The sequence below is a fragment of the Nycticebus coucang genome, chromosome 10 (genome assembly GCF_027406575.1).
Source record: "Nycticebus coucang isolate mNycCou1 chromosome 10, mNycCou1.pri, whole genome shotgun sequence".
Taxonomy (NCBI): Eukaryota; Metazoa; Chordata; class Mammalia; order Primates; family Lorisidae; genus Nycticebus; species Nycticebus coucang.
Genome location: NC_069789.1, coordinates 104,382,484 through 104,406,693, shown reverse-complemented (window position 1 = coordinate 104,406,693; position 24,210 = coordinate 104,382,484). Strand labels below are relative to the sequence as shown.

Genomic DNA, 24,210 nt, shown 5'->3' with positions numbered 1-24,210 from the left:
CTCTCTCTTCCCAGAAGTTGCCAGGATGAAACTCTCTTGTCTGCTTTTTCACTCCAGCCTCCTCAGCCTTGCAGCCCTGGACCTATTGAACTATAGGCACCTATTGACTAGCTGGTTGCCTCACAAAGTTGGGGCCAGCATCCCTGCCTCCTATCCCCCAGCGGCCCCCTCCTGCTCATAGTGTGGGGACCACCAACCTCAGCTTCTCCACATCTCTGTCCCATAAGCTGCCCAGCCCCAGTGTGTCGGGAGTGGGATTCTGAAGGAAGGGTGGCAGATCCGCTTCCCTTCCTCAGGTGGCTTCCAGGCCTTTCATATGTTCCTTTATTTGTTCAGAATTAACTGAGAGGCAGTTAACTGTCTGCTGGGCTCAGGGAACGGCCAGATGTGAAAGTGCCCTGCCTCAGAGTGGTTATATATTGCTCCTTGCCATGCCCACACCTGGTGTCCCTGGGCTGTCAGCTAACCTCCCCTGGACCCCTGGTGCAGTGCATAAGGCTCTTTACAGTGGGACTCCTGCCTCCATTCCCTACCTCCTCCCAGCACAGATGGCCTTTGATGGGCATGTGAGTCCCTATACATATACCACACTCTCCCTTACCCTTGACTCACATGTGCTGGCTACTCCTCACCCACATCCCTAAACTCTTAAGACTGAAAAACTCCTGCTTGTCTTTTATCAGTTATCTCTTGATGTCCTCCAGGAAGCCTTCCTGAGTGCTTCTGAGGTGGCCCACACTCCCTTCAGTCTTCAGCACAGCACCTTTCACAACAGGTGGTAATTATTTGGGTGTCTGCCTCCCCACCAGACTGCTAGCTCTTCATAGCAGCTTTGTAGTTCAACTTTTCCTTCAGCATAGCTCCTGGCACACAGGAAGCACTGAATAAATGCCTGCTGAATGAATGAGGTGACATAGAGGTACGGATAAGTGAAAGAAAGGTATGAACGTGAGAGGGGCTACAAAGAAGGAAACGATGGGTTTTGATGTGACTGATTTGGTGGGAGACAAGTCCAGGATAATGTTCAAAATTTGAACCTGAGGGCCTAGGGGGTTAATGATCCATTGATAGAAGTCAGGAGGTAGAGACCAGGGGGAAGACTTGAAGCTCAGTGCTAGGGGACGGGCTACCTCCTGAATTCTGCTGGGAGGCTGTACTTATGTGCCAAACCACAGAAGCTAAGAACACAGGTCTTTTCCCAGGTCTCCATGCAGCTACGGCCTGGGCATGTGACTGGACTTGGCCAAGTAGACGCCCCAGCCTAGCCCCTTATCTGGAAGCTAACAGCAGGACTCCAGGTGGGTCCCAGTTAGGGTATGAATCTGGAGTTTAGGAGAGGTCAAGACTAAAGAAGAGTGAGAGTTTAGAACTTCAGATGATAGCTGAAATGGTAAATGTGGAACGAGAAGAGTGAGAAGGAAGAGAAAAAGTGTACTAACAGCAGAGCCTGGGGAACGCTTCTGGAAGGGAACTGGTCAACTCAGAGGACTGAATGAATGGAACCAAGAACGAATAATCATGGATGTAACAGAAGGACAAAAGGCCAAAGGAGAAGACAGGGAAGAAGGCATGAAATCCTCTGGGGAGGTGAGGGAGGATCAGGCCCCAGGATGGACCAGGGATCCTTGCTGGGCTGTGAGAGGCCCAGTCTCACCAGCCATGAAGATGGAAGATGGATGCTGCCTGAGGTGCCAAGGTGGAAGTCACCTCAAGCACAGGGAGACCCTTTGCATGCCCCAGAAAGACCTTCCAACTAGTAGCTGGTATCCCTGTGCTCCCCTCCCTCACCACTCTTGCAGGTGACTCTCTGCTCCTCAGTGCTCCTTGAACTGCCTACAGCCCTGCACCTCCTCGGGAGCTGAGCCTGGCTCAGGTCTCACCACCACCTGCTCCTGCAGGACCACATGCCATCCTAGTTAAGCACTGCCACCCCTGGTCTCTCCTGTCCCTTCTCCTATCCTCTTTCCTAGTCCCCATGCCCAGCAGCCTGGGCCAGCCTGGAGCACATCTGCCAACGTGCTACCTTATGGCCCACCTGACGTGGCCCCATCCCCTACGCTATCCTCCCGCCTGGCCTCCTTCTGAAGCCTGAGCCCTGCAAGGTGGGGGGCCGGGCTGGGGAGCCAAGGCCGGAGGAAGCAAGGCAAGAAAGGACAGAAAAGCTGCCCCTTGGCATCTCTTTTTGGCACTGGAGTCCAGAGGGGAAGAAAGAAGTAGTGTAAGTTTTTATTCCTATCTCCTTCCTGCCACCTCCCCCAACCCCTCCCCCCACACTTTGATGAAAACAAAATCTCTCCCCTTTTCTCTCTTCTCCAACCCCTCCCCTTTTTTTCCTGGCTTCTACCAGGAGCCTCCTGGAATGCAAATGAACTGTATTATGCAAATGCATGCAAATCAGGCTTAACGAGCAGAAGGAGGGGCAGAATGCCTAATGAGTAATGGTGGAGGGTGCAGATGGAGGGTGGCAGGAATGGTCCCCTCCTCTTCTCTGTTCCCACAGCCTGGAGGTATGCTGCGGGTAGTGGGGTGTCCTTCACTTCTGGGAGTCCAGGCCCCATCACCTCAGCTGAGAAGGCCTAGTATGGTCCTGGCTCTAGGTGGGAGGCCAGACAGCATGGGAAGACAGGGGATTAAGTACAAGGACCAGTGCCTATGCAGCCTTGTCCAGAGGGTCTGGACATATGAGCCTCCTTGCCTGTGTGGCCTGCCAATGTGCCGAAAAGAGGGCGATGCTTATGCCGCCATGGCTTATGCCTCAAGAAGGAGGATTCTCAAGGGAAGATTCCCAGCCAGACCCAGGTTCTTCCTGGGGTGTGTGTGTGAAAGCTGTCTGTCTTTGTGCTTTGTGGGGGGGGGGGCGGTGAGGGTGGTTGCCATGGCAACATAGCATGGAACACCCACCTCCCCAACATCCAGCCCCAGAGGACCTAGGAGTTGTGGGGGGAGGATAATGGATTGATGCCCCCACCACCTGGCACTGCCAGCCGGAGATGGCAGCATCAAATCCTAGAGAGAATGGCCCCTTTGTTTCTAGGCTCGGGTGTTGGGGGAGCAGGCCTGGGCACACAGAAGGGCCTTTCCCAGGCCCTGCTCCAGTTTGCATGACTCCTGCTGGCCTCTGGAGACTCCTGGTGGCCATCCACTGGCTGCTGTGCCCTGGCAGATGGTTGTCCTTTTCTCCCATGGGCTCACCAGCTACTGCTAGGTATACCTTCCCCTGTGTTTCTCCCCAGGACCTTCCCTCCAAACCTCAGACAGAGACAACAGTCAGTCTCACCTCTACTTGGCTTTTGAAGACACTTCACATGCCCAGGCAGACATCTTGTCCTTTTTTATATGGGGGTATCCTGTAAAGTTCCCCAACAGTATCAGGCCTGTTCTACCCAACTCAGGGAGGGAGAATCCTAAAGAAAGTATTAGGCATGACAAAAAGTGCGAGACTGGAATTCAGGAGCCTGGATTTTGGCATTTCCTCTAACTAGTTGGCCAACCTGATCGCATCTCTTCTACTAACATGAGTTAAGTGAGGACTGATCTATATCTTACGTGACCTTCAGTTAAGCCCTTCCTGAAATACAGCCTTCATCCTTCCTACTACTAGAACAGCCGCTCTCATTCAGACTCCCCCACATAAGGACAAAGCCAATTTCCTAGAGACAGGAATGCCAACTTCCCTCAGCCTTTGTCTTTCCTGAGCCTCCACAGCTGACTGCGAACAACTCCCACAGATTCAGCAACTTAGAGTCTTTGATATCTGACTGTGCAGACAGGAGGGCCCTCCTAATCCTCCCAAAGGGGTCAGCAGCCATCTCACTCACCGCCTGGAGCTGTCCGTGGTGCTGGATGTGACTGTGCAGTCCGCGTGGAAGAAAGAGGGTGGGAGGGTGGTGGTGCACCCACCTGCCCCAGGCAAGCTGCTAAAGGAAAGAGAAGCAGAAACATTTGGAGCAGTGAGGAAGAAGAATGATGTATCTATGAAGAGAATTTCTCTTCTCTGGAGACCATCAATTTAACCAATACTATTTTGAAGGAGAAAGAGACAGAAGTCAATGAATCTCTGAACCTCTCCCAACTTCATCCCTAATGATTTAAACACCCCAGATTAGCTCAGTCCTCCTCTGGATCCCGTGTGGAAATCCACATGGAGATGGAACCATAGATACTGCCCTTGAGAAGAAATATTCATGTTGAGCTAGGAGTACAGACCCCTAAATTCAAAGGCTCCTACAATTTAGTAATAAAGATGAGACAGACACACAACCTGCCTATAGTATTCTGGATATCAGGAGCTTGGGCAAAAAGCAGGGAAAGATCAGGGCATGTCTGTGTGTGCCTGTGTGTGCATGCATTCTAGTGTGTGCATGTCTATGTGTTTCCCAGGCTGACAGATGGGCCTGTATCAGTGGTTCTTAACCCTAGATGCATGTTAAATAATATTATACTGATACCTAGACCTCATTCCCAGATACTCTGATTTCATTGGTCTGGGGCTGGGCCTAAATATCAGTATTTTTTTTATAAAGCTCCCCGGGTGACTTACTGCATACCCAAGTTAAGAATTGTTAGTCTAGAAAAAAGCAGGTAAGAAAAGGTGCAGGGGTTAGGGGATGAGCTAGAGGAAGAGACAAGGTAGGATCCCCAAAGAAGGAAATGAAAGGAAGGAGGAAGACAACCTATAGCGCCCCCCTCTAGGAGTTCTTGGACGGCCCCTGGGCTTGGCCAGGAGATGAGACCAATTCAGGTGTTGGGCTTGTCTCTTCTTGTGGAAGCTCAAACAACCCAGGGCAATGACAAACTGTCTCTCCCTTTTGCAGAGACAGGGAATGGGTGCAATGACCTTGAGGGGGTGCTGCTCTCCTTCACCCAGAAGGTCCCCAGAGAGGTGGCTGTGGAAGGTAAACAGCAACAATGGTCCCTTTCAGTGTCCAGACTCCAACCCTTCAGTCCAATTAGCAGACACAGCAAACTGCAATTCAGCCGCCTTCAGCCGCTGTCATAACAAACTCAGAGCTGCCTTAATGGGGGATTAGGGCAGGAGAAGGAGGGGGTGTCACTCTAGCCCTGGGAGAGCCTGGGTAGCAGAGAAGGGGTTCCCCTTTTCTCTTATCTCCTTCTTACCTAAATATACACCCACCCACCCTTCCTTCCATAATCCTGTTCTTCACTTTCCTCAAAGCCCTAAGAGTGTTTTCTTAGTTCTGTGGCTCCTTCCCTCATGTGACTTTAAAGTGTTTACCTAAACTTATTTATCTCTCAGGGAAGTTGGCACAGCCAGCCTCTGAATAAGACACAGTTCAATAGCCTCCCAGATTGCTGAGGTCCCAAAGCAAAGGAAGGGAGGTGGGAAGATCAGTCTGTCAGCAGAAAATTGGATTGGAGGAAGGTGAAAAAATAAACATCAGATTCCAACTTCCAAACCTTGAATATGCAGACTTCAGGAAGGACTTCCAGACACAGAAGAATGCAGAAGGATCTGCGCTTCTCTGATGGGTTACCAACTTTAGGAGTAGCATTGGGGATCAGGGATGTTGGTTTGGGAGGCAAAAAAAGAGAAGACATCCTTTTTAAAAGTCATTCAGTGATGAAGAGATTTCTGTATGCTCTGTTTGGAGTGTTAAAGTTTAATGACATAAACCTAAAATTACCATTTACACGTGCCATATTAATCTATCAGCATAAGTCAGTTTACCAGTTGTAAATACTCTTACCATAAGAGATAAGATACAGGCTTGGCCCCTGTAGCTCAAGCGGCTAAGGCACCAGCCACATACACCAGAGCTGGTGGGTTCGAATCCAGCCTGGGCCTGCCAAACAACAATGACAACTACAATCAAAAAATAGCTGGGTGTTGTGGTGGGCACCTGTAGTTCCAGCTATTTAAGAGGCTGAGACAAGAGAATCACTTAAGCCCCAGAGTTTGAGACTGCTGTGGGCTGTGACACCAGAGCACTCTACTGAGGGTGACAAAATGAGACTCAAAAAAAAAAAATACCACCAAAGGCCATCCTTTCTACATTCTGAGATCAATACTATGCTATCAGCATTTCCCAACTCAAGCCTTTAACTCTTCTGCAATCTACAAATTACTCCTTACCCGTGGGTGTCGTGACATATTATAAGATCTTTTATATAGACTTCTTTTGCTGCATGTTAACAACCTTAGGGTATAAATTCTTTTCCCCATTATACAAATATCTGAGTCAAGGTGCCAGAGATTTGCATAGCTGTAAAATGATGGTGTCTTATATAGCTGTAAGGACCTTTAAACAAGACCTTTTCCAGGCAGCGCCTGTGGCTTAAAGGAGGGTGCTGGCCCCATATACCAGAGGTGGTGGGTTCAAACCCAGCCCCAGCCAAAAACTGCAAAAAAAAAAAAGGCTCAGCGCCTGTGGCTCAAGCAGCTAGGGCACCAGCCACATACACCTGAACTGGCGGGTTTAAATCTAGCCCGGGCCCGCCAAATAACAATGACGGCTGCAACCAAAAACTAGCCAGGCACTGTGGCGGGCGCCTGTAGTCCCAGCTACTTGGGAGGCAGAGGCAGGAGAATTGCTTGAGGCCAGGAGTTTGAGGTTGCTGTGAGCTGTGATGCCATGGTACTCTACCCAGGGCAACAGCTTGAGGCTCTGTCTCCAAAAAAAAAAAAAAAAAACCTTTCCCTGTCTGGAATTAGGGGAAAAGTCTGTCCCAGTGTGAGGGTGTGGGTAATAATGCAAAATTTGAGTCGAATATTTAGGAAAAAATTGCCTTTCGACTCCTGGGCTTAGAATCCAATAGGAGGGTATTAGGATGAGGGGCTAAGGAGAGAAATGGATAAAGAAATCAGCTTAGAGTTTGGTTTCTAGTAAAAACACTGTAGATAATGTAGCAAGATCTGAAGAATAGAGAAAAATCTTAGATGTAGGCAGAGGTGTACTGATACAGGCTGGAGGTGTCCTAACTGGTAACTGGTGAGGCCTTTCCCAGCCCCTTTCAAACTAGCCTCCCCTTACTCCCTGCCCACTAGTTCTCCTATTGGGTCAAGTGGAAGGCGGTGAGGTGCTAACCAGTATAGAAGAAGGGTCACCACGATGTCTGCTTTTGGTAAAGCCCCAAATCCTGAATGTGTCTATTCCTACAGTGGATCTGTAACTAGACAGCCACGCATCCCTGATCTCACAGCCAAGACTCCTGCCCACCACAGAGGCATATGCGCCCACCCGGTCACACGCCACCCAGTTTCATAAGCAGACACACACAGCTCGCAGTCACCATCACTCTCCTGACACCCACACCCACACCCACACACCATATGCTCACATGAGGCAGACACAAAGCCTCACCCCCACACCCGTCCTGGCCCTTAGTCCCCCTTTTCACTGAGGTACAAGTTTAGTAGGGTGTAAACTCTCAACCCACCAGTTCCCTTAGGTCCTCCTCTATTCTCTTTTGGAGATCCTGCAGTAGGTCAAATGTGCTAACAAGAGACAACAATAATAAGATAAACTCATTGCTCATTGTGATTAATAACACAGGTTCTAATAAGTCTCACATGGATGGGCCCTAGAGCAGACCCTACACACGTGTTTCCAGCAAGCTACATGAAAGCTTAGGGAAAATAAACAAGAAGCCTGTTTTTCTTGATGTTTCTCCTTCTCTCATCCCAGCTTCCAGCCTCTGCTCACAAGCAGGCCCTTTCTGTGGTGCACTGGCCCCACCTCCCTCCCTTCTCATACAGCCCCATATTACTCTCCCTACTCACTCATTCTCCAGCTCTTCTCACAGGCAAGTTGGGTAGAAAAAGCTTTGGGTCTGAAACCTCTAAGTGACATTAGCAACTCATTTGAGCCTGTGCTTCCTCATCTGTAAAATGGGATTAATAATGGCTACTTCGTGGTGTTACATTACAGGAAGGCAGGTAGACTGAGTGCCCAGGGGGTAGTGTTAGGGATCATTAGTCCCTGCCAAAAACCTGCTCCCTTTCTTCCTAAGCCAATCTCCCCCCTGCCCACCTCTAGAAAACACAAATTCCAAATGGCTGAGAAAGTAAGAGGCCACTGATCTTACTGAAGCCATGAAGGCTCATCTTTCCTTCAAATCTCTATAAAAAGGAGACATACATACCCCACATTCCCTGAAGACCAATCTTTTGAGTTTCGATTCTCCAATATTCCTCCCACATAATATATAATTTAATCACTATCTTCTAGCTATAAAATAGGATCTTGGGAGGAAATTTTAAGCTTACACAGGAAACTGGAGTCAGTACAGGGCCATTTTGTCCAGTTCTCCCGCCGGCTTATTACTCCTTACTGCAGTGTGCCCCGGACTGCTGGCGGTGGGGGATGGGTGGGGAGGGCCACTTCTGGCTTTCCAGACATTTACTTTTATTCTACAAAGCGAACCTAGACCATTCTCCTTTTAACTACACCTCAACACTCTTTTGCTTAAAATATTTAGGTCAGGCCAGATAAATGGATTCTTTTAGGAAAGGCCCTGATTAATCTCTCTAATTCTTTGCTTTCTCCAGCAGCACAGATACTAAGCTACAAATTCCTTTGTGTTTGAATTCCTCAGAGCTCCTTGAGGCTATTTGGTCCTGGAGACAATTTCTAAGCGTGAGATTGGTCCTGAAAGACCCCACTCAATCCCTTTGGCCAGTAATGACAAAGCAACATGAGGGATTTTTAAGACATCTGACTCAGGTCCTGGTTCTGCAGGAGGAAAGAATATGGAAATGGAGCAGAGAGAGACTCTGCACTCCACTGCCCCAGAACCCTGGTTGGGTAAAAGTTTCTCCAGCCACCCTGTTTTTGAGCAAGCCCACCCCTACATTCAGTCCTATATCCACTTTGCCAATTTTCAGCTCCCCGCTGGGCTAGACCACCCTTGATCAGTAGCAAAGACCAGTGTTCTCAGGCGACATTCCCTAAATCCTCCTACCTGAGCTGCAACCATGACAGCCTGTGGGAAACTGCTCCAGCTCCCACTCACTGGAGAGGCCTGGGCCAGGAGCCCCAGGAACTGTCCCAATGACCCCGCAACTGGATTTCAACACATTTGTCCCTTGGAGCAGTTTAGTCTGTCAGAAAAGGCCTCATCCTGAGCAGGGACCCATCACAAGGGACCACAACGAGGCTTCCTTGTTCCCCAATTCCTGGCAGGTGGAGGGGGACTATTTGACCTCGCTAAATCAAAATGGGACGCTGATTCCTACCTGCATAGACCGGGGTTGGGAGTGGGAAGTCGCTGGGACCAGTGCAGTCTCGAGGCCGGTGGGCCGCCAGGTCCTCTGGCTTCCTACCCAGCGGTCAGTCCTCGAAGCTCTAGATTCCTGCCTGGCTTCCCCCGCCCGCCAGTGAGACCAGCTTTCCCTGGGCCCCTCTGCGCAGTGTATGGGGTTATTTTTACTTTCGGTTATCTAGCTTTATGAAGACTCCACACCACTCATACAGCTAGATAACCAAAGATAACAACCAACCCCGCCTCCTGGCTGCCGCTGCCGCCTCTTCCACGCAGCCTCCCGGCTGCCGCCGCCGCCTCCAGGACCTCCGCAGCCTCTCGGTCGCCCAGCAGTGGGAGTCAGGGGGACAGTACCCGAGTGGTGGTAAGAAGTGAAGAGAAAAATGGTGTCAGAGACCAAAAAAGACTCAGACACAGAAATAAATACAACAGAGACTGAAAACACAATGGAAAGAACTCAATGGCGGGTGGTGTTGAGGTCCGGGGATTGGCCCCGGCCCCCCAAACCGTCCAACTCCCCTTTCCCCTCTTCCCCATTTGAACCAGAAGTAGGAATTCCGCTGGTCCCTGGTAGAAGACACTCGCCGGCTTTTCGTGCCACCCGGGAAGACGGCGGAACCTAGGCGGGGGTCCTCCCAATCTCACCGGGACCCATTGCCCTCCTCTGGAAGATCGAGGGCGCATCCAGCAGCCAGAGTCTCAGCCTTCCGCGCAGCCGGAGCCTCCGCGAGGGTAGGAGAGGAAGGCGCCGGGTGGCCCGCCATATCTCCGACTTACAAGAGCGGAGGGAGCGAACCTGTGCCGGCGTGGGGTAAAGAACCGGAGCTGGCAGGGAAACCCCGGAGGTAAAACCCCCAGAAGGGCCTGGGAAGGAAGCAGGAAAATCCTTCTTAGGGAAGACTGTGGTCTGGGAAAGGATAAAGACCCCACCTGGGAGGAGATCCAGAAAAGCGAGAGAGGAAAGCCGAGGGCGGCTGGGTGATGAGCTAAGTGCCAGGCCCCACAGAACCCCTGAGAGAAGGCTTTGTACAAAGAGCACTAAACATCACCCAGGGTTGTGAAAATGGCCAGGGGTCCGAGAGCAGAGGCTCCCTGGCGTTGGCAGGATGTGCGATCAGGAGTGGGAATCGATGAGAATGAGGTCCAGGAAGACCCAGAGAGGGTGGGGATTCGGTCCGCCCCTCTTGGCGGACGCGCCGGCACACTGGATTCTGAGGCGCTTGCCCACCTCGCGCCCCGCGCTGGCCAGGCCACTTACATCCAGCCCAGGTGCCCAAATGTGCTCTCCGCGCGATCCTTCCCGCTGGTTCCCGCCCACGGAGCAATGCGGACCAGAGTCTCAGAAGCCAGGGCTCAGAGCGCGTCGGGGCAGAAGAGGCCGCCCAGAACCTAGCCTCCGCCGGGCCTAGGCCATCAGGGCGGAGCAGGTCTCACCTCCCAGCTCCCTCCCCGGCCTCCGCCGCGGCTCTGGCCCTGGCGTGCTCCGGCTCCGGACTTTTCATTCATCCTTTCACACTCGCTCCCCAGGCCATCCTCTGATTGGTTCTATTGAGTTTGACGTCACCGCCTCTTTTCCCCGCCTTTCTCTTTGCCCTGGCCGAGCACCCGAGCGCAATTGGGGCGCCCCTCCTCCCGAGAATGGGGGAGCGGGGAATACTCTGTCTATGCATTGATTCTCAGCTCTTGCTGCCTCGCCCACCCCGAGACCCGCCTTCCATCTCTAATCCACTGCGGTTTGTGGTTTTGATCTCCAACCTCGCTCTTTTTGTAGGTCTTACATTTTGCATTTCGGCCCTAGGTATGTTGCACCAGGACCGGGCGCAACGATGAAAAAGAAATCGGGTGAAATCCCCGCAAAAAGAACCTGAAGATGCCAGACGACTCCTACTTGCCTCCTCCCATCAGAATATTCTTTATGCTTCTCAGGTTCTGATCCTTACCAGACTGTGATCCTAATCTTTTAGGATGGACAGGGGACCTCTTTTCCTGGTTTTCAACTCAATAGTGGAGGAAAGATTCTGGAAGTTTGGGACTCTTGCAGGGAGACGAGGAATCTGCGTGGGGCTGAGCTTCCTTTTCCGCCTCGCAGGAATGGGAAGGTCTTTTAAGCCTGTTCGCACCACCAAAGTTCCAGGTAGGGGAGGCTGGGGGTAAGGATTCCAGCTGGCATCAGTCTGGGCAAGACCAATAGAATATGACCCCGTCGTGAAGCCCTTGCTAGCGCCTTCCCTCCCTTCCACAACCATGCGCCTCCAACTTGGAGTCCATGGTCTGCTGCGCTCCTGGAGAGCTGGGGTCATGGGGAGAAGAATCACGGGACACCAAAGCTCCCCATTTGGCCTGGCCCAGCGCGGACATTAGGGTTCAGCCTCTCTGCGAGATGAATCAGAGCCAAATAATGCCTGGGCTTAACTCAGGTGATAGACACAGGTGCACAGGCCGGGAGGCAGGATCCCGATTTCCCCTGCCTAGCAGAGCTCTGGGACCGAGCTTGGAGGCCCCTATGTGAGTCTCTGTGCCAGGGGGCACTTCCAATTCCTGGTCCGGAGCCAGTTACCCTTCCACTCACCCTACTCCCAGTGCCTTTGCCGAAAATCTCTAGGACTCAGTCTGAGCAAGTCCCATAGAATATGATCCAATCATATTCCTGGAGCCTGTCGGCTGGATTAATACCGCTAACTCCTATAACCAGGGATCCTTAGACATTCTGCCACAGTGGTGTACCCAAGGATACAACCCCTTTGGCCATTGGGTCCCTAGGACAGATTGTTTTATCTGCCCCTCTACACAGCCCAGGACAAAGCCAAGCCTGAATGACATTTGTCTTGGTTAGGCGCATGCTGACGGCCAACGGATTTAATCTGGTGCTCCTCCCAAAGACTGGGGAATGTCTGAATAATCACTGCCACTGATTTTGGCAGCATGGCTGTGGGTGGAGGACAGGTGTTTCCTCACCAGAATAGTAGTATGAATTTGAAGCAAATAACCTGATTTTTTCAGGTCTCAGGGCATTTTCAGGGTTTGGCTTGATGTGGCTTTTCCCTCCTATTAGACTCCACAGGATCCTAAGGCTCTTACCCAAGAGAAAGGCTTTCTAGAAGCTTCCACAACGTCAATTTTTTACCCTCCCAGAACTGGGGGCACACTAGCCAATGGTGTGGAGGAAAGGGAAGAGGCAGAGCCAAAGTGTCCATTCCCTACATTGTTGTTTCCTCCTGCTCTTCCCCAGAATGCAGCACTGGGAAGCAAAATGTTGGGGTCCCTGCCGCTCCAGTACAGTTGGGAAAAAACAGAACCCTCCTCAAATATTCTCACAGACAGATCCACCTACTGGCCTGATGCTAAATACATTCCCTAAATGCATCACTGATAGGGCCTGGGAAGAACTACAGGCCCCAGTCTTTCCTCTCCACACTTACAACCCCCTTCAAAGACTTCTCAGCACACAGCCTCACTCCCTTCATAAGATGCCCAATGTCCTCCCCACATTCCAGCAATTCTAAATAGTCTACACTTCCCCAGACACCAGCTTCCCCTCAAATGTTACCCCATTTGCCTTCCTATGGGATCCTTTAAAAGTACCTTAAACAAACTTTCCCCCCTTCCTCTCCTCATCACTGTGGGTTGGCTGGGGCCAGTGGGGATGAGCTGTCCTACTGGCTAAAACTCTCTCCTTTCTTCTCTGTCCAGTTTCCAACCGAGTCCCCTGCCCTCTGTGGGGCCCCTTATCTCCACAATCCCTTACCCTGGCCTGGCCTGTCCACAGTCTAAAGCCTCCCAGCTCTTTCATCCACTGCTGTATTTTTGTTGGGGACAGAGAGGACGGGATGGTTACTTTGCCTAGGGGAGAATCTCCCACCCCACCTTTATGGCCAAATTCAAACTCAACTGAACTTTCTCAAAAAACCAAGATCAAGAGAAAAATGAGTACATTTAGATGACTTCTGAAAATATATGTGAATTTTCCCAAATAGCTTGATAAAGAGCAAGATCACTCTTAGTCTCTTACTGTGGCTTTGAGTTCTACGCAGGTAGTTCAGCCTAAACAGTGTCCAAATTTAAGAAGGAGAGACCCCTCACAAAGGAAAGTAGGGACTAGTTGAATGGTCCTGGCACTATCCACATGGAGTTCCCACCTTTGTTCAGGTTCCTGACCAAAGAATTTTTTGTTTGGCTTTGTCTGGGTGTGCTTGGCAGTCGATCCCCCCACTGCTCCTGCTCAGGCATGAAAGTATGAGGACATCATCTTTAGTCCAAGGGAGACAGAGCTATAAGCCACAAAAGTACAGAAAACTCCCCCAACCACATAACCTGGGATTGGTTTGCATATCAAGACATATTGTTCCAGTTTCAAAAAAGAAACTGCTTGGAGGGTGGCAAATGAGAAAGTCTCTCAAGAGCAGGGGCAATTTCAAACATGTTTTTGTTCATGATAGCTAACTAACACTGTACCTAAAACATAAATTACTAAATTTATAAATTTAGTAATTGATAAATTAATAAAGGCATGTGTGTACCTTTGCCTGTGTCTGCAAGTCTGTGTTTGCAGTTATATGGATTATGGGGTAGGGGGGTCTTGATAAGTTGTGTGTTTTGTGGGATCTATGTGTAGGTGTGTGTGGGGTGCATCTATTGTGTTGTGTGTTCGTGGCTATTCCACAGTCCCTCTGACCAGAAGAGACCCTTCTGCTACCTGGATAGAGCAGGCCCAGAGTGGGCAGACAGCTGCAGTAACATGGGTGCTGTAGGCGGCCCTTTGGGCTTGGCGGCCCACCAGCCTGTCTTCCCAGGAGCACCTCAGGTGAAGCAGAGTCCTCTGCTACCAGCACACAGCACAGCCAGCTGGAGCTCTGTAGTTCAATGGTCCGCAGACCCCACCCTGAGTCCTTCCAGGGAATTTCTAGGGGACTCTAAGGGGAGCATACCAAATCCCAGGTGCTGATCGAATTTTGGAAGTGCCTCTGTTAGCCTAGAAGCCTGCGTTCTTTGCTAGAGCCTGTCCCCACCCCCATCTCTACTGCCCTGATGCCCACCCATTGTCTGTGCCTGAAGAGGCCCATGTAGAGAAAAACATGGTCTGAATGTTGCTCTCTGGATGCAGCTCTTGGATAGATCTTTATAATTCAGTTTTCAAAATACATTTTGGCAGTAAACCCTCTCTTGAAATATTCAGGTAACGAAATAAAAAGCATATTTTTTTCTTTGTTTCAATTATCAGGTAAATTTGCCTTGAAGGTGTAGAGGAAAGCTGCATTTGGGGGAGGATAAGGTCAGATATTTATTTTTGTCTTATATGTGCATCATTATTATGAACATTATTGTATATTATTCTTCTGCTGTCAAATATTTGTATTGTCTACGGGGTAGTAACAAATTCAAAGCAAGAATTGGCCATAAAAAATGCTAAGGCTGTATGAAAAAAAAAATATATATATATATTCAGATGGGGAGAAAATGTCAGAGGAGGATGTCTGGAGGATTTTGTCCCTGGGGATACCACCCTTCCTGATGGGAGTGTTTTTATCTCCCATAGAGGGGCAAGTCTGCTTCGCCTGCCTGCTCCCGGGCACTCCCCTGGAAGGTGTCTGGGAGGTAAGAACAAGGTGGCAAAGATGGTAGAGGGTAAACCAGTTCATCCAGGTGGAGCCCTTTCTACAATACTCTCAGCCCTCAACAAATGGCCTCCTATGGTATGTGCACACACACGCACACATTCAAAGCTATCAACTCAGAAGGATGCAATGACAAATCCATAGATACTCCCAGCAGTACCATCTCCCAATGTTTATGGGTACATGGCCTGGCATGCACACCTATTTCCTAGGCTCCCCTTCACCATAACCCACACTCCTTTCTGTCCTCACCTTTGTCACCCATCTATTCCCTTTCCGGAAGAACCACCTCCCCACCCCCAGGTCAACTGTCCCCTGTCTCCACCCTCAGGAGCCTATGTGAGAAGGGGGAAAGAGGTCCCTTTTTTCCCCAATGCCTTTCCTCTCTGTTACAGAACTGGAAGCAGGGTAGCCTTTCCTTCCCAAGGCACCTTGTTCCATTCCCATTATCATTGACTGTACAGGTCTAAGTATAATCAGAGTAAACCAAAATTAGGGGCTGAAAGCTGAAAAAGACAGAGAGTAGGGAAGAGAGGTGTACAGAACAGGAGAAAACACAGGCGATGCAGGGCCAGCTGTTTTTTCCTCCCCCATCCCTACTGCTATCAAAAAGAAATAAGAATAATAAATACCCCAAAAGCCAAAGGAAGCCACCTACGATGACACCAGAACAAATGAAGCTGTTTCTTCTTGGATGCCCAGCTCCTGCCAAGGAGGAGAATGCAAATGTTAAAGTCCTTAAAGAGGCTCAATGAGCTTTTTTCCTTCATGGCCCCAGTGTCCCCATCACCCCTCACCAGCTCCTTTTCTCCTAGTCCTGTGTCTCCAGGACCTAGAAAGCCTTGGTTCCCCTCTTTAATCTGCAGGCTTGATGTGGCCTGGAGAGAAAAACCTAGACATGGGGGACGGGCAGGGCCCCTCCCTGGGGCCTCTCCACCTCCATCTAGCCCAGATAAACCCCAGCCCAGCCTTGTCCTCACAGCCTCCTTCCACTCCATCCAAAATCTTGGGGGAAGAGATCTGAGCTGAGCCTGTGGAGAGCTCAGACTTAGCCTAAGGAAGCAATCCCCAGCCCGATGGACCCTTCTCCTCCGCTGCTCACGGTCTGCCAGAGAGCACACTTAGGGTGTGAAGAAGGTTCATGGTTAAGGATGCACTTTTGTCTGTGCCCTGTGAAGTGCTGTGCACATTGGGGTCTTCTAAATTGTGTAGTCTCTCCGGCTGTCTCCACTTGTCTCTTCCTGTCACCTACCCTTGTATCTCTCTAGGGATCCGTAAAGACAGGTCTCACAGCTATCATTTCTTCCCCTTCTTTTTCACATACACAAAAGGCATGACTACAAAGCAGTTATTATTATTATTATTATTATCTTAATGTTGGGTATGGAACCAGGCTTGTACTTTATGTTTACCTTCTCACCAGCTTGGTGTCATGTTAAATTATGGTGTGGGGGAAGGACGTGCACACCACAGGTGAGCCAGCTCTTAAAATGCTAGGAGGAGTGTCATGTGGGGGTGACAAGTTGGTGAATACCTCAAACTCAATTCTATGACTACTTTTTTTTAAGTCAGAAAGGTAATCTGCCTAAGTGCAACGGAAATCAAAAAAAGGAAGAGGGCTGGAGAGCCAGATGAGCCTTAAATCTAAGCCTGATTTCTAGGAGGGGGGTCCTTTTGACTCCCCTCCTTACCTCTAACGCCCATGAATACTCACTTGACTCCCGGCCAGGCTCCACCAGCCCACCCATTTCATAAAGGGATGTCTCAGTCTGAAATTATCTCCATACCAAAGAAGCCCCCCCAAAAAACAATTTGCTGACATGCCAGAAAATAGTCACAAGGACAGTTAGGGGCCTTGGGCTCCTTCTTCCACCCTGATCAATGAGAATTGAGGGGTCCCTGGGGCAGTTGTATACTTCCTCACTGATCTCTGCTCTGTCATCCCCCCACCCCAATCACACACAAAGCCCCGGGGAACATGGTGATGAGGAACACAGCCCAGCAGGCACAGAACATGTGTGTGCATGTATGATGGCTGGCAGCCTCAGCCTCTCCCAGCAGTGCAGCTCTGGGGTACCAGGAATAGTCTGCTCTGGCCTCTACTACTCACAGGGTCCCTGCCTGTCTCCCAGAAGGCACAGTGTGAGTGGGTGACTAGAGGAAGGAATGGGGTCTTTTTCCAATGAGCCCTGACCCTCCTTAAAAGAAAAAAAAATCCCTACATTAGATGGGTCTGAAGAGGGCTGGAGTAGGGTTCTCTACCCTTCTAGAATGTAAGCATCCATCACAACACCTCATTTGCCTTTAAGCCCCCTCAGTCCCTTTCCCACCTGCCAGCTCACAGGAAAAGGGGAGGAAGAAGGGTAGCTAAATTAATCTAAATCCTATAAAATATTTTTGGGTTTTTCCTAATTCTGGTCTCTACCTTTCTGGAAACGTAGCTCCCTTTCTCCCACCCCTCCCTCAAGTCCCTCAGACTTTGTCCTCCCTGGAAAACCTGAAGCCTCCGGGACAGACAGGAGTAAGAGCCACACCAGGGAAAGAAGGTCAGGAGTCCAAATACAGAACCATTTTTCTCTTCCCTCCCTTCTCCACTACAATTTTCCTTCCTGCCTCTCCTCAGGCACAAGCATTAAGATGTTGGCCATGGTGTGGAGAGAAGGGAGGAGCAGATTAATAGGATCAGTAGCACCGTGACCCTAAAGCCCCCCCAATCCCATTGACAAACTTAGCGAGCTGTCTCCAGCCAGCATGGACTGGGGAAAGGAGGGGGACCAAGAGAGAGGCACTCGCATCTAGGGAGAACCACTGCCTCCAGCTCAGCGTCCATGCCCAGGAAGCCGAGGTGAAACCCTGTGCTGCCAGCTCCTCCTCCGTGCACACACACACCTACACACTCTCACACACACACACACACATGCTTCATCCATTTTGGGGACCCCCTAAATCTTTTCTCAGCCCTTCCTTTCAGTGATCATTGCACCAGCCTCCATTAGTCAGTATGCGAAGTGGGAAGGTTAGGGTGCTCTGACTGATTTTAGGGGATCCCTTCACATCCCTAGCCCAGGTGTCTGATGGAGGTAAGACCCTCCCTGGTACCAGTGTCCACTTACCAGCCTTCAGTGAGGAGGGACCGTCCAGGTGGCCCCGCGGCTGGGCTTCCTCTCCCCAGCTCCTCGCCTCCTGTGGAGTGGAGGCTGCAGCTCCGATGACGTAGCATCTGCCTATCCATTCAGGAATTTCGCTCGCCTCTCTCTTTCTTTCTCTTGCTGCTCTCTCTGGAAAGGCAGCAAAAAGGGGGTGCTGCCCCTATCTGGAGACACCACCACGGAGAGAACAGCCGCTCTGTTGCAGCCCACCCTCCTCCCTCCCAGCCTCTTGGGAAGGGGTCTTTTGTCATCCCCACTCTGAGTCCCACCTCCCCTACTGCCTTTTCTAACCTGAGGCGTGAAGAAGGGGCTGGGGAAGCTATTGTTCCTCCAGACCACCCTCCAGAGAAAGGGTGTGACAGAAATACCCCTGTCCCCCAGTCTCCTTCAGTTTTTATTCACTTTTGAACTTGAGAGAGTGATTAAATGGCATGTGTGTCTAGGGTGAGGAGTGGAGGGATAAGAAGTCACAGCCAAGGACATAACTGTGCCATCTGAAGGCTGAGGGTGTCCCAGTCCCTCTTCCTGAATCTCCCCCAACTCCTGACCCAGTCAGCTTAACTAATCACATATACAGATCTTAGTTGTGAAGGAGAAAGTGATAATCAGAGGATGAAGGCTAAGAGCTGGAGGGGGGACAGACGGGGAGACAGAGGCCAGCACTTGGAAGTCTAGACAAGAGGAGAGGAGGGTGGGACAACAGAGTCAAAGTGGGAGATAAATTATCTTTTCCTTAGAGGTGGGAAAGCAATCATAGGGGGTGGTTTCCAGGGCTGGGGTCCCGATATTTGATGGAAGCTGGAGCCCAGAACAGCACAATGGTCGGATCTCTTTTCTCTCCCTCAACCCCTCCCTTTCCCCCCTCCCAGTCTTCCTGGCCTGCATGGGAACTCGGTCTGAGCTCAACGTGACAGACAGCAGGCCTGCATGCTAATGAAGTTTGTCTCAAGTTCATTGTCAAAGCCCCCACTTTCCCGAGGCCTCCTCCCCTCTTCTCTCATACACAAATCTCCCTCCAACTTTTGTCCCACAAACCTGGAGCCACTTGAGTCTCTGCTGGCCCCCTCTCTCCTCCTCCCTCACTGCTTTCAATCTCCCCTCTCCTCACCACCTCCCTAACTGGATGGGAGGGGCTCTGTCTTCCTAGTTGCCTTCCCAGCCACCTTCTGGCCCTTGGAGCCCTAAGCTTTCAATGAGGGCTTCTGAGGGCTAAGGTCAGAGCCTGCAGACCTGGTCTTTCTTTCCCCACCTCCAAGTAGGGAGACTTTAGAGGGGTGAGAACTGGCAACAGACACCCCTACTCCATGTTCTCTGCCCCCCAGTTCTCATCCTGGCCTGGCCTAGTCCCCCCATTCCAGCCCCAGCTTCCCCTCCCCCCATTCCTCCCATTATGATTATTTTGCTCTCCCCTTGATTACATCTGCTTCACTAGCTCAGAAATAAAGATCCTTTGAGACTAATTTTGCACCCCCCAACTCCCCACCCCTTCCCTCCCCCTTCCCTCTAGATCAGGGCTCCCGTTAGCTCCTTTCTCACCGGCTGGAAGACATTGAGTTCCTTGTCTAGGGAGCTGGGGGGTTGATGGGAGGGGGTGCCAGTGGAATGGGGGGGGGTCTCTCCAACTCTGGGACGTGTCCAGCAATCCAAACCTGTCCTTCTTTTGTTCCTACAAATCTCTTCATACTGTCACCACCCTCTGGAGTCTGCCTTTCTCCCAGTAACCAAGGGATGGGGAGGAAGGGGAGGAGGACCCTGAGTTCACCCCACCCCTTAATTCCAGGGAAAGGAGGGAGGGGAGAAGAGGGAGAAAAAAATTTAAATCCCCCCCCTCATTAGCCAGAAAGGAAGCAAAAGGGGATAATTATAATTAAAAGCAGACAGCTGTGTATTGCCTTTTATGTTCTTCCAAGCTTCCTCCCCACTTCTGTCACCATCACCCAAAAATCTGCACACCCCCCTGCACACTTCCCCCTGGTTTCCTACAAGAGTGGGGAGCATGTTAGGAGACCAAGGTAGGAGGTGCAGATTTGGGGACAGGAACTCCACTGGCTCTCCAGGTAGAAAGCACCTTCCTAAACATCTCAATAGGCCCAAGAGTGAGGGGCTCCCCTTCCTATCCCCAACCTACACCCCAAAGTATGGGCCTCTAGGAGGTAGGGGCATTTAGGTAACAGTAATTTTTTTGATTTTCTTAAAAACACCAATAACATTCATAATGAAACTAATTCTAAGAATTAAACATAACCTAGAATACATTCTCATTTAGGCGTCTCTTTCCTCATCTCTTGGAGTTGCCTCAAAACACAGGAGGGGGGGCTGAACGCCAGAAGGGCTGGTGTGCGCTAACAAAGATGGCTCATAGGTCTAGATTACACATGAAACTGCACACATATACACAGTACATATACATATGTACACTTTGTGATTTGGGGGTGGTGTTGCTAGGTCTAGCTTTGCTATCCTATGTATTTATAGAACTTGATCATAGGCCAGAACAGCAGGGTAATTATAGCATTATTAGCATATATGCAAATCAGGTAACCTATATACGCTGAATGGAGGCAAATTATTATTTATTTCTCTCCCCCTTTTTCCTTCCCTGGTATCAGCTCTGGCTCCTCGGAGCTGCACACCAGCAATTATCTGACATTATAAGAGGGGGTTGTAACCCTGGAGGAGGGGTCTGCGGGGAGTAGGACAGGAAAAAAACCTAGGGGCGGGAGGGTTTTATCTCATTTTACTCAATGTTATTCTGGGAAGAGTAGGGAGGAGCTCAGTGAGAAGCCTTTGAATTAACAAAGGCTAATTCAAGGTGGGGGAGGCAGTCGGGGAGAGACAGAGACCTGAAAACAGAGACAGATAAGCCAGAAAAGCTTCCAAGCAGTGACAGAGATGGAAAGAGACAGAGTCACAGCTCACAGAGAGTGGGGAAGAAGCCAGAGACACTGTCCCAAGCTCACATAGAATAAGGCACAAATAGTCCAGATCTGGCAAGAAAACATGGATCTGTTTATCTGGAGGTAGGAGGGCTGCCCTCTCCAGGCTCACTAAGACCTGGGGCCAGTTCTCATCCTGGCCTCACTCAGCTCATGGGCCACTCAGCCCATGTCGACTTGGATGGAGGCTGAGTCTGAATCTTACTCCAGAGCCCATCCCACATTATCAAATCCCTTCCCTCTTTCCATTGCCTAAGAAATGGTCCTGGGACCCCCAAGCAGTGGTTTTTGGTATGTTCATTATTCCAACCAGTACATGATGAGCAAAATCACATGTGCAAGGTCCAACTCCAGGCTCCCCTTCTTCCTACCAAGAAGGAGCCTGAGCTGCTTTGCTCCTCTCCCCTTGGGGTCTGTGCTACTGTAGGTAGGTTCAGGCTCAGGCTTTCCAGCCAGATCTCCATGGAGTACTAAGGAGTCACAACACTGCTACCCTTTCCGTACTCCAGTCACTTCCTTAGACTTTACATCAGAGACCTGGTTGTCAAGTTGGGATCTGAACAGTTTTTGTTGATTTCCTTCCACGTTGTCCCAGGGACTTGCCCTACTGACTTGGATATTTCTTCCTCTGCCTGGCTGGATGGGATTCCACTGATCCATGGTGACCATGGGGCAGTGACAGGTATTCCAGAGCTTCACTGTGTCCTTTCCTCCACTCCACTTAGAAGAGGCCTTCCATCTCTACTCTAACTTCCAAGTGGATTAAAGAAGTATTTCTAAACTATTTTTATGTACTGGTGATACCAACAGTATCTCTGTCAAGTTTCAAGTGTCCCTGTCCAGGTCCCTGTTTGCAAAGTGGCTATCTACCTCTGTCTCAAAAATGCCTTTGCCAACCTGAGGCAAATTCTAAAGAAGGTAACACTGGGGAGAGGCAAGATTGTTGAAATGTGGCAGTCTGGGGGTGGCACCTGTGGCTCAAAGGGGTAGGGCGCCCACCCCATATGCCGGAGGTTGGGGGTTCAAACCCAGCCCCGGCCAAAACTGCAAAAAAAAAGAAATGTGGCAGTCTGAGGGCCTTCAGTGGTATAATGAAGAAGGGTTCCTGAGAGAAACAGATGCTGAGACAGACAGACACAGCAGCCAAAAGACTAAAAGGAAACAAAACTCCAAGGTTGTACTTTGATTTTTATGCAAAAATTTAAATTTGCTGCCATGTATATAAGATGGATGGGCTTTATCATTGATGCTGATCTCTGCACCTGTGATATGCATTTGTTTATATTTGCTCTTGGATCCGGCTGTTCCCAGTTCTTTGCGGCCAGGGAGTACAGAATAGTCAAAGAGCTGAAGAGGCAGTGAGAGAAGCCAAGAGGGATAGAGACTGGTTGCTGAGACCTACAGGGGTAAAAGAGGAAAGTGCTGAGAGGCACTAGGAACTGGGTAAAGGGTAGGGCAGATGAAGAGACAGACAGCCAGCCCTGGGGATCAAGCTTTCCGCCTCTATCCCACTTAGAGACCTGGGATATTGCCCTCCCTCTCCCCACTTTCTCCCCCAAGCTTGGCCCAGAAATTGACAAGTAGATTTGCAACTTCACCAGGCACACTGCTCTGCACCCATAATAGTGTAATAATCTAGAGTCATTTGGACAATGGACAGACCCCTCCCAGACTGTTCCATAGAGACTCACCTCCACACAGCATGGCATTCTAAGATGGGGACTCCCCAGCCTTTCTCTTTTGACCTAAGCACGTTCCTACATCTGTGACTCTCCTGTACAACAATTAAGCTCCAAACCGGTGCAGCTCTGTGTGTGCACAGAAATATCTCTTAACCTCATCTTCTGTCTTATGAAATTCATTTCCCTGGCAATCCATTTGGATGTCTGTACCCACACATTGCCAACCTCTTCCTGGGCTCAGCTGTCAGGACCTCTCTGGGTGTCCCCCAGCAGGTTGGTTTCTATCCAGCACTGTCTGTGCAGTTCTGACTCAGCCAGCAGGCAAGTCTGGTCACCACTTCCACTGCTGCTATGGCCAAGAACACCTTCCAGACCTCCTGGGGATGCAGGGTTCTCCTGTGAAGCAACCCAAATCCCCCTTATGGGGGGGGGATTATATATCAGATATATATGGTTTTTTGGGTAGGGGTAGCTTGGTATTGGGTAGCTTGATTATATATCAGATATATATGGTTTTTGGATAATCCAATCTCAGCACAGAGCTCCCATGGCACCAGACAATCCCCTCTGCTCTGGAAAAGAGACAAGAGCCCAGCCCAGATGTGGGCTAGTAGGCCAGCCTGGTGACAAGGCCCTCAAGCTGCAAAGAGGTCTTCTGCTTTACATCTCCTGAGGTGTGCATTGGTGTCTGTATTTGTACACACGTGTTACTTTTATTCCTAGAAACATATACATCTCCTCTGCTCATTTCACATAAATAATGGTCTCTATGTGGGCCCCCGTTCAAATACAAGTAGTGTGTGTAATGCATGTGGCAGAATACGTGCTGGCGCCACATTGCACGCTGCTTTACAATCTCCCGCGGTGCCATTCTGGGGCGCAGTGAGTTTCTGTCTGCTTCACACAGGCTTCTCCAGAATGACGCGCGTTTCTGGGGCTCAGGCCTCCAATTTTGGCTGCATAAGCTAAACAAGCAGCCTATGTGGGAGTCCCCAAGACTCAGGCCGCGGAAGGTACTGAGGCTTGCATGGTTATGCATGGGGTGCCAGGCTACTGCTGCGCCCGGTGGGCAGGCAGGTCTTTCCTGAGTCACCTCTTGGAGGGGCTGAGTTCGGACTGACAACCCCTGGGACTGAGTGGCGCCCGCAGGGTCTCGTGCCTCTGTGTCGCGTCTATCTGCTGTGTGCGGTCGGTCGTGTGTGTGCCGCTAGGTCTAAGCGTCCTACAAACATGTGTACACCTGCACTCTGGAGATGGGGTGTGTGTGTGTGGTTTTGGGCTGTGCGTGACCGTTGTCGGGCGAGGCGTGTGGCTTACGCGGTGTGTGCTGTGCGGGGCCTGACGACGGTCTGCAGGCCCCGGACTCCCGGTGTGCGCCGGCCTGTGGCTTCTGCGTGTGGCCGCGGGTCTGGCCCTCCAACTGCCCCTGGGCCGGGCCAAAGCCAGGCCTGAACACGCCCGCAGGGCCCCGCCGCCCGCGCCCGCCTGGCCTCCCGCTCCCGCTTTCCACAAAGTCCCCCTGCGTAGCGGCGCCGGGCGGACCTGCGGGCGGAAGGGCGAGAGATGCCGGGACACCGGCCCCTCTGCGGCGCACCCCGCGCACCGCCCC

At 50.7% G+C, this 24,210-nt stretch overlaps 1 protein-coding gene across 15 annotated transcripts in view; it reads right to left on the bottom strand.

Moving 5' to 3' along the window:
- LOC128595711 (uncharacterized) overlaps window positions 1-23,994 on the bottom strand; it is a 29,542-nt gene extending 5,548 nt beyond the window's left edge. The window contains exons 1-6 of one of the 15 annotated variants that reach the window (XM_053604548.1): window positions 10,481-11,540; window positions 9,868-10,086; window positions 9,461-9,537; window positions 5,419-5,498; window positions 3,819-3,917; window positions 3,278-3,404 (exon numbers count right to left, since the gene is read on the bottom strand). In XM_053604548.1, the coding sequence (XP_053460523.1) occupies window positions 3,369-3,404; window positions 3,819-3,917; window positions 5,419-5,498; window positions 9,461-9,537; window positions 9,868-9,986 (411 nt within the window). In that variant the 5' untranslated portion in view covers window positions 9,987-10,086; window positions 10,481-11,540 and the 3' untranslated portion in view covers window positions 3,278-3,368. Of the gene's footprint in view, window positions 1-3,277; window positions 3,405-3,818; window positions 3,918-5,418; window positions 5,499-9,460; window positions 9,538-9,867; window positions 10,087-10,480; window positions 11,541-15,466; window positions 15,540-17,947; window positions 18,113-18,274; window positions 18,760-22,815; window positions 23,020-23,918 lie in introns of those variants that run through there. The other 14 variants (XM_053604549.1, XM_053604553.1, XM_053604552.1 and 11 more) reach the window with 14 other exon arrangements.
- Window positions 23,995-24,210: the final 216 nt, after the last annotated feature.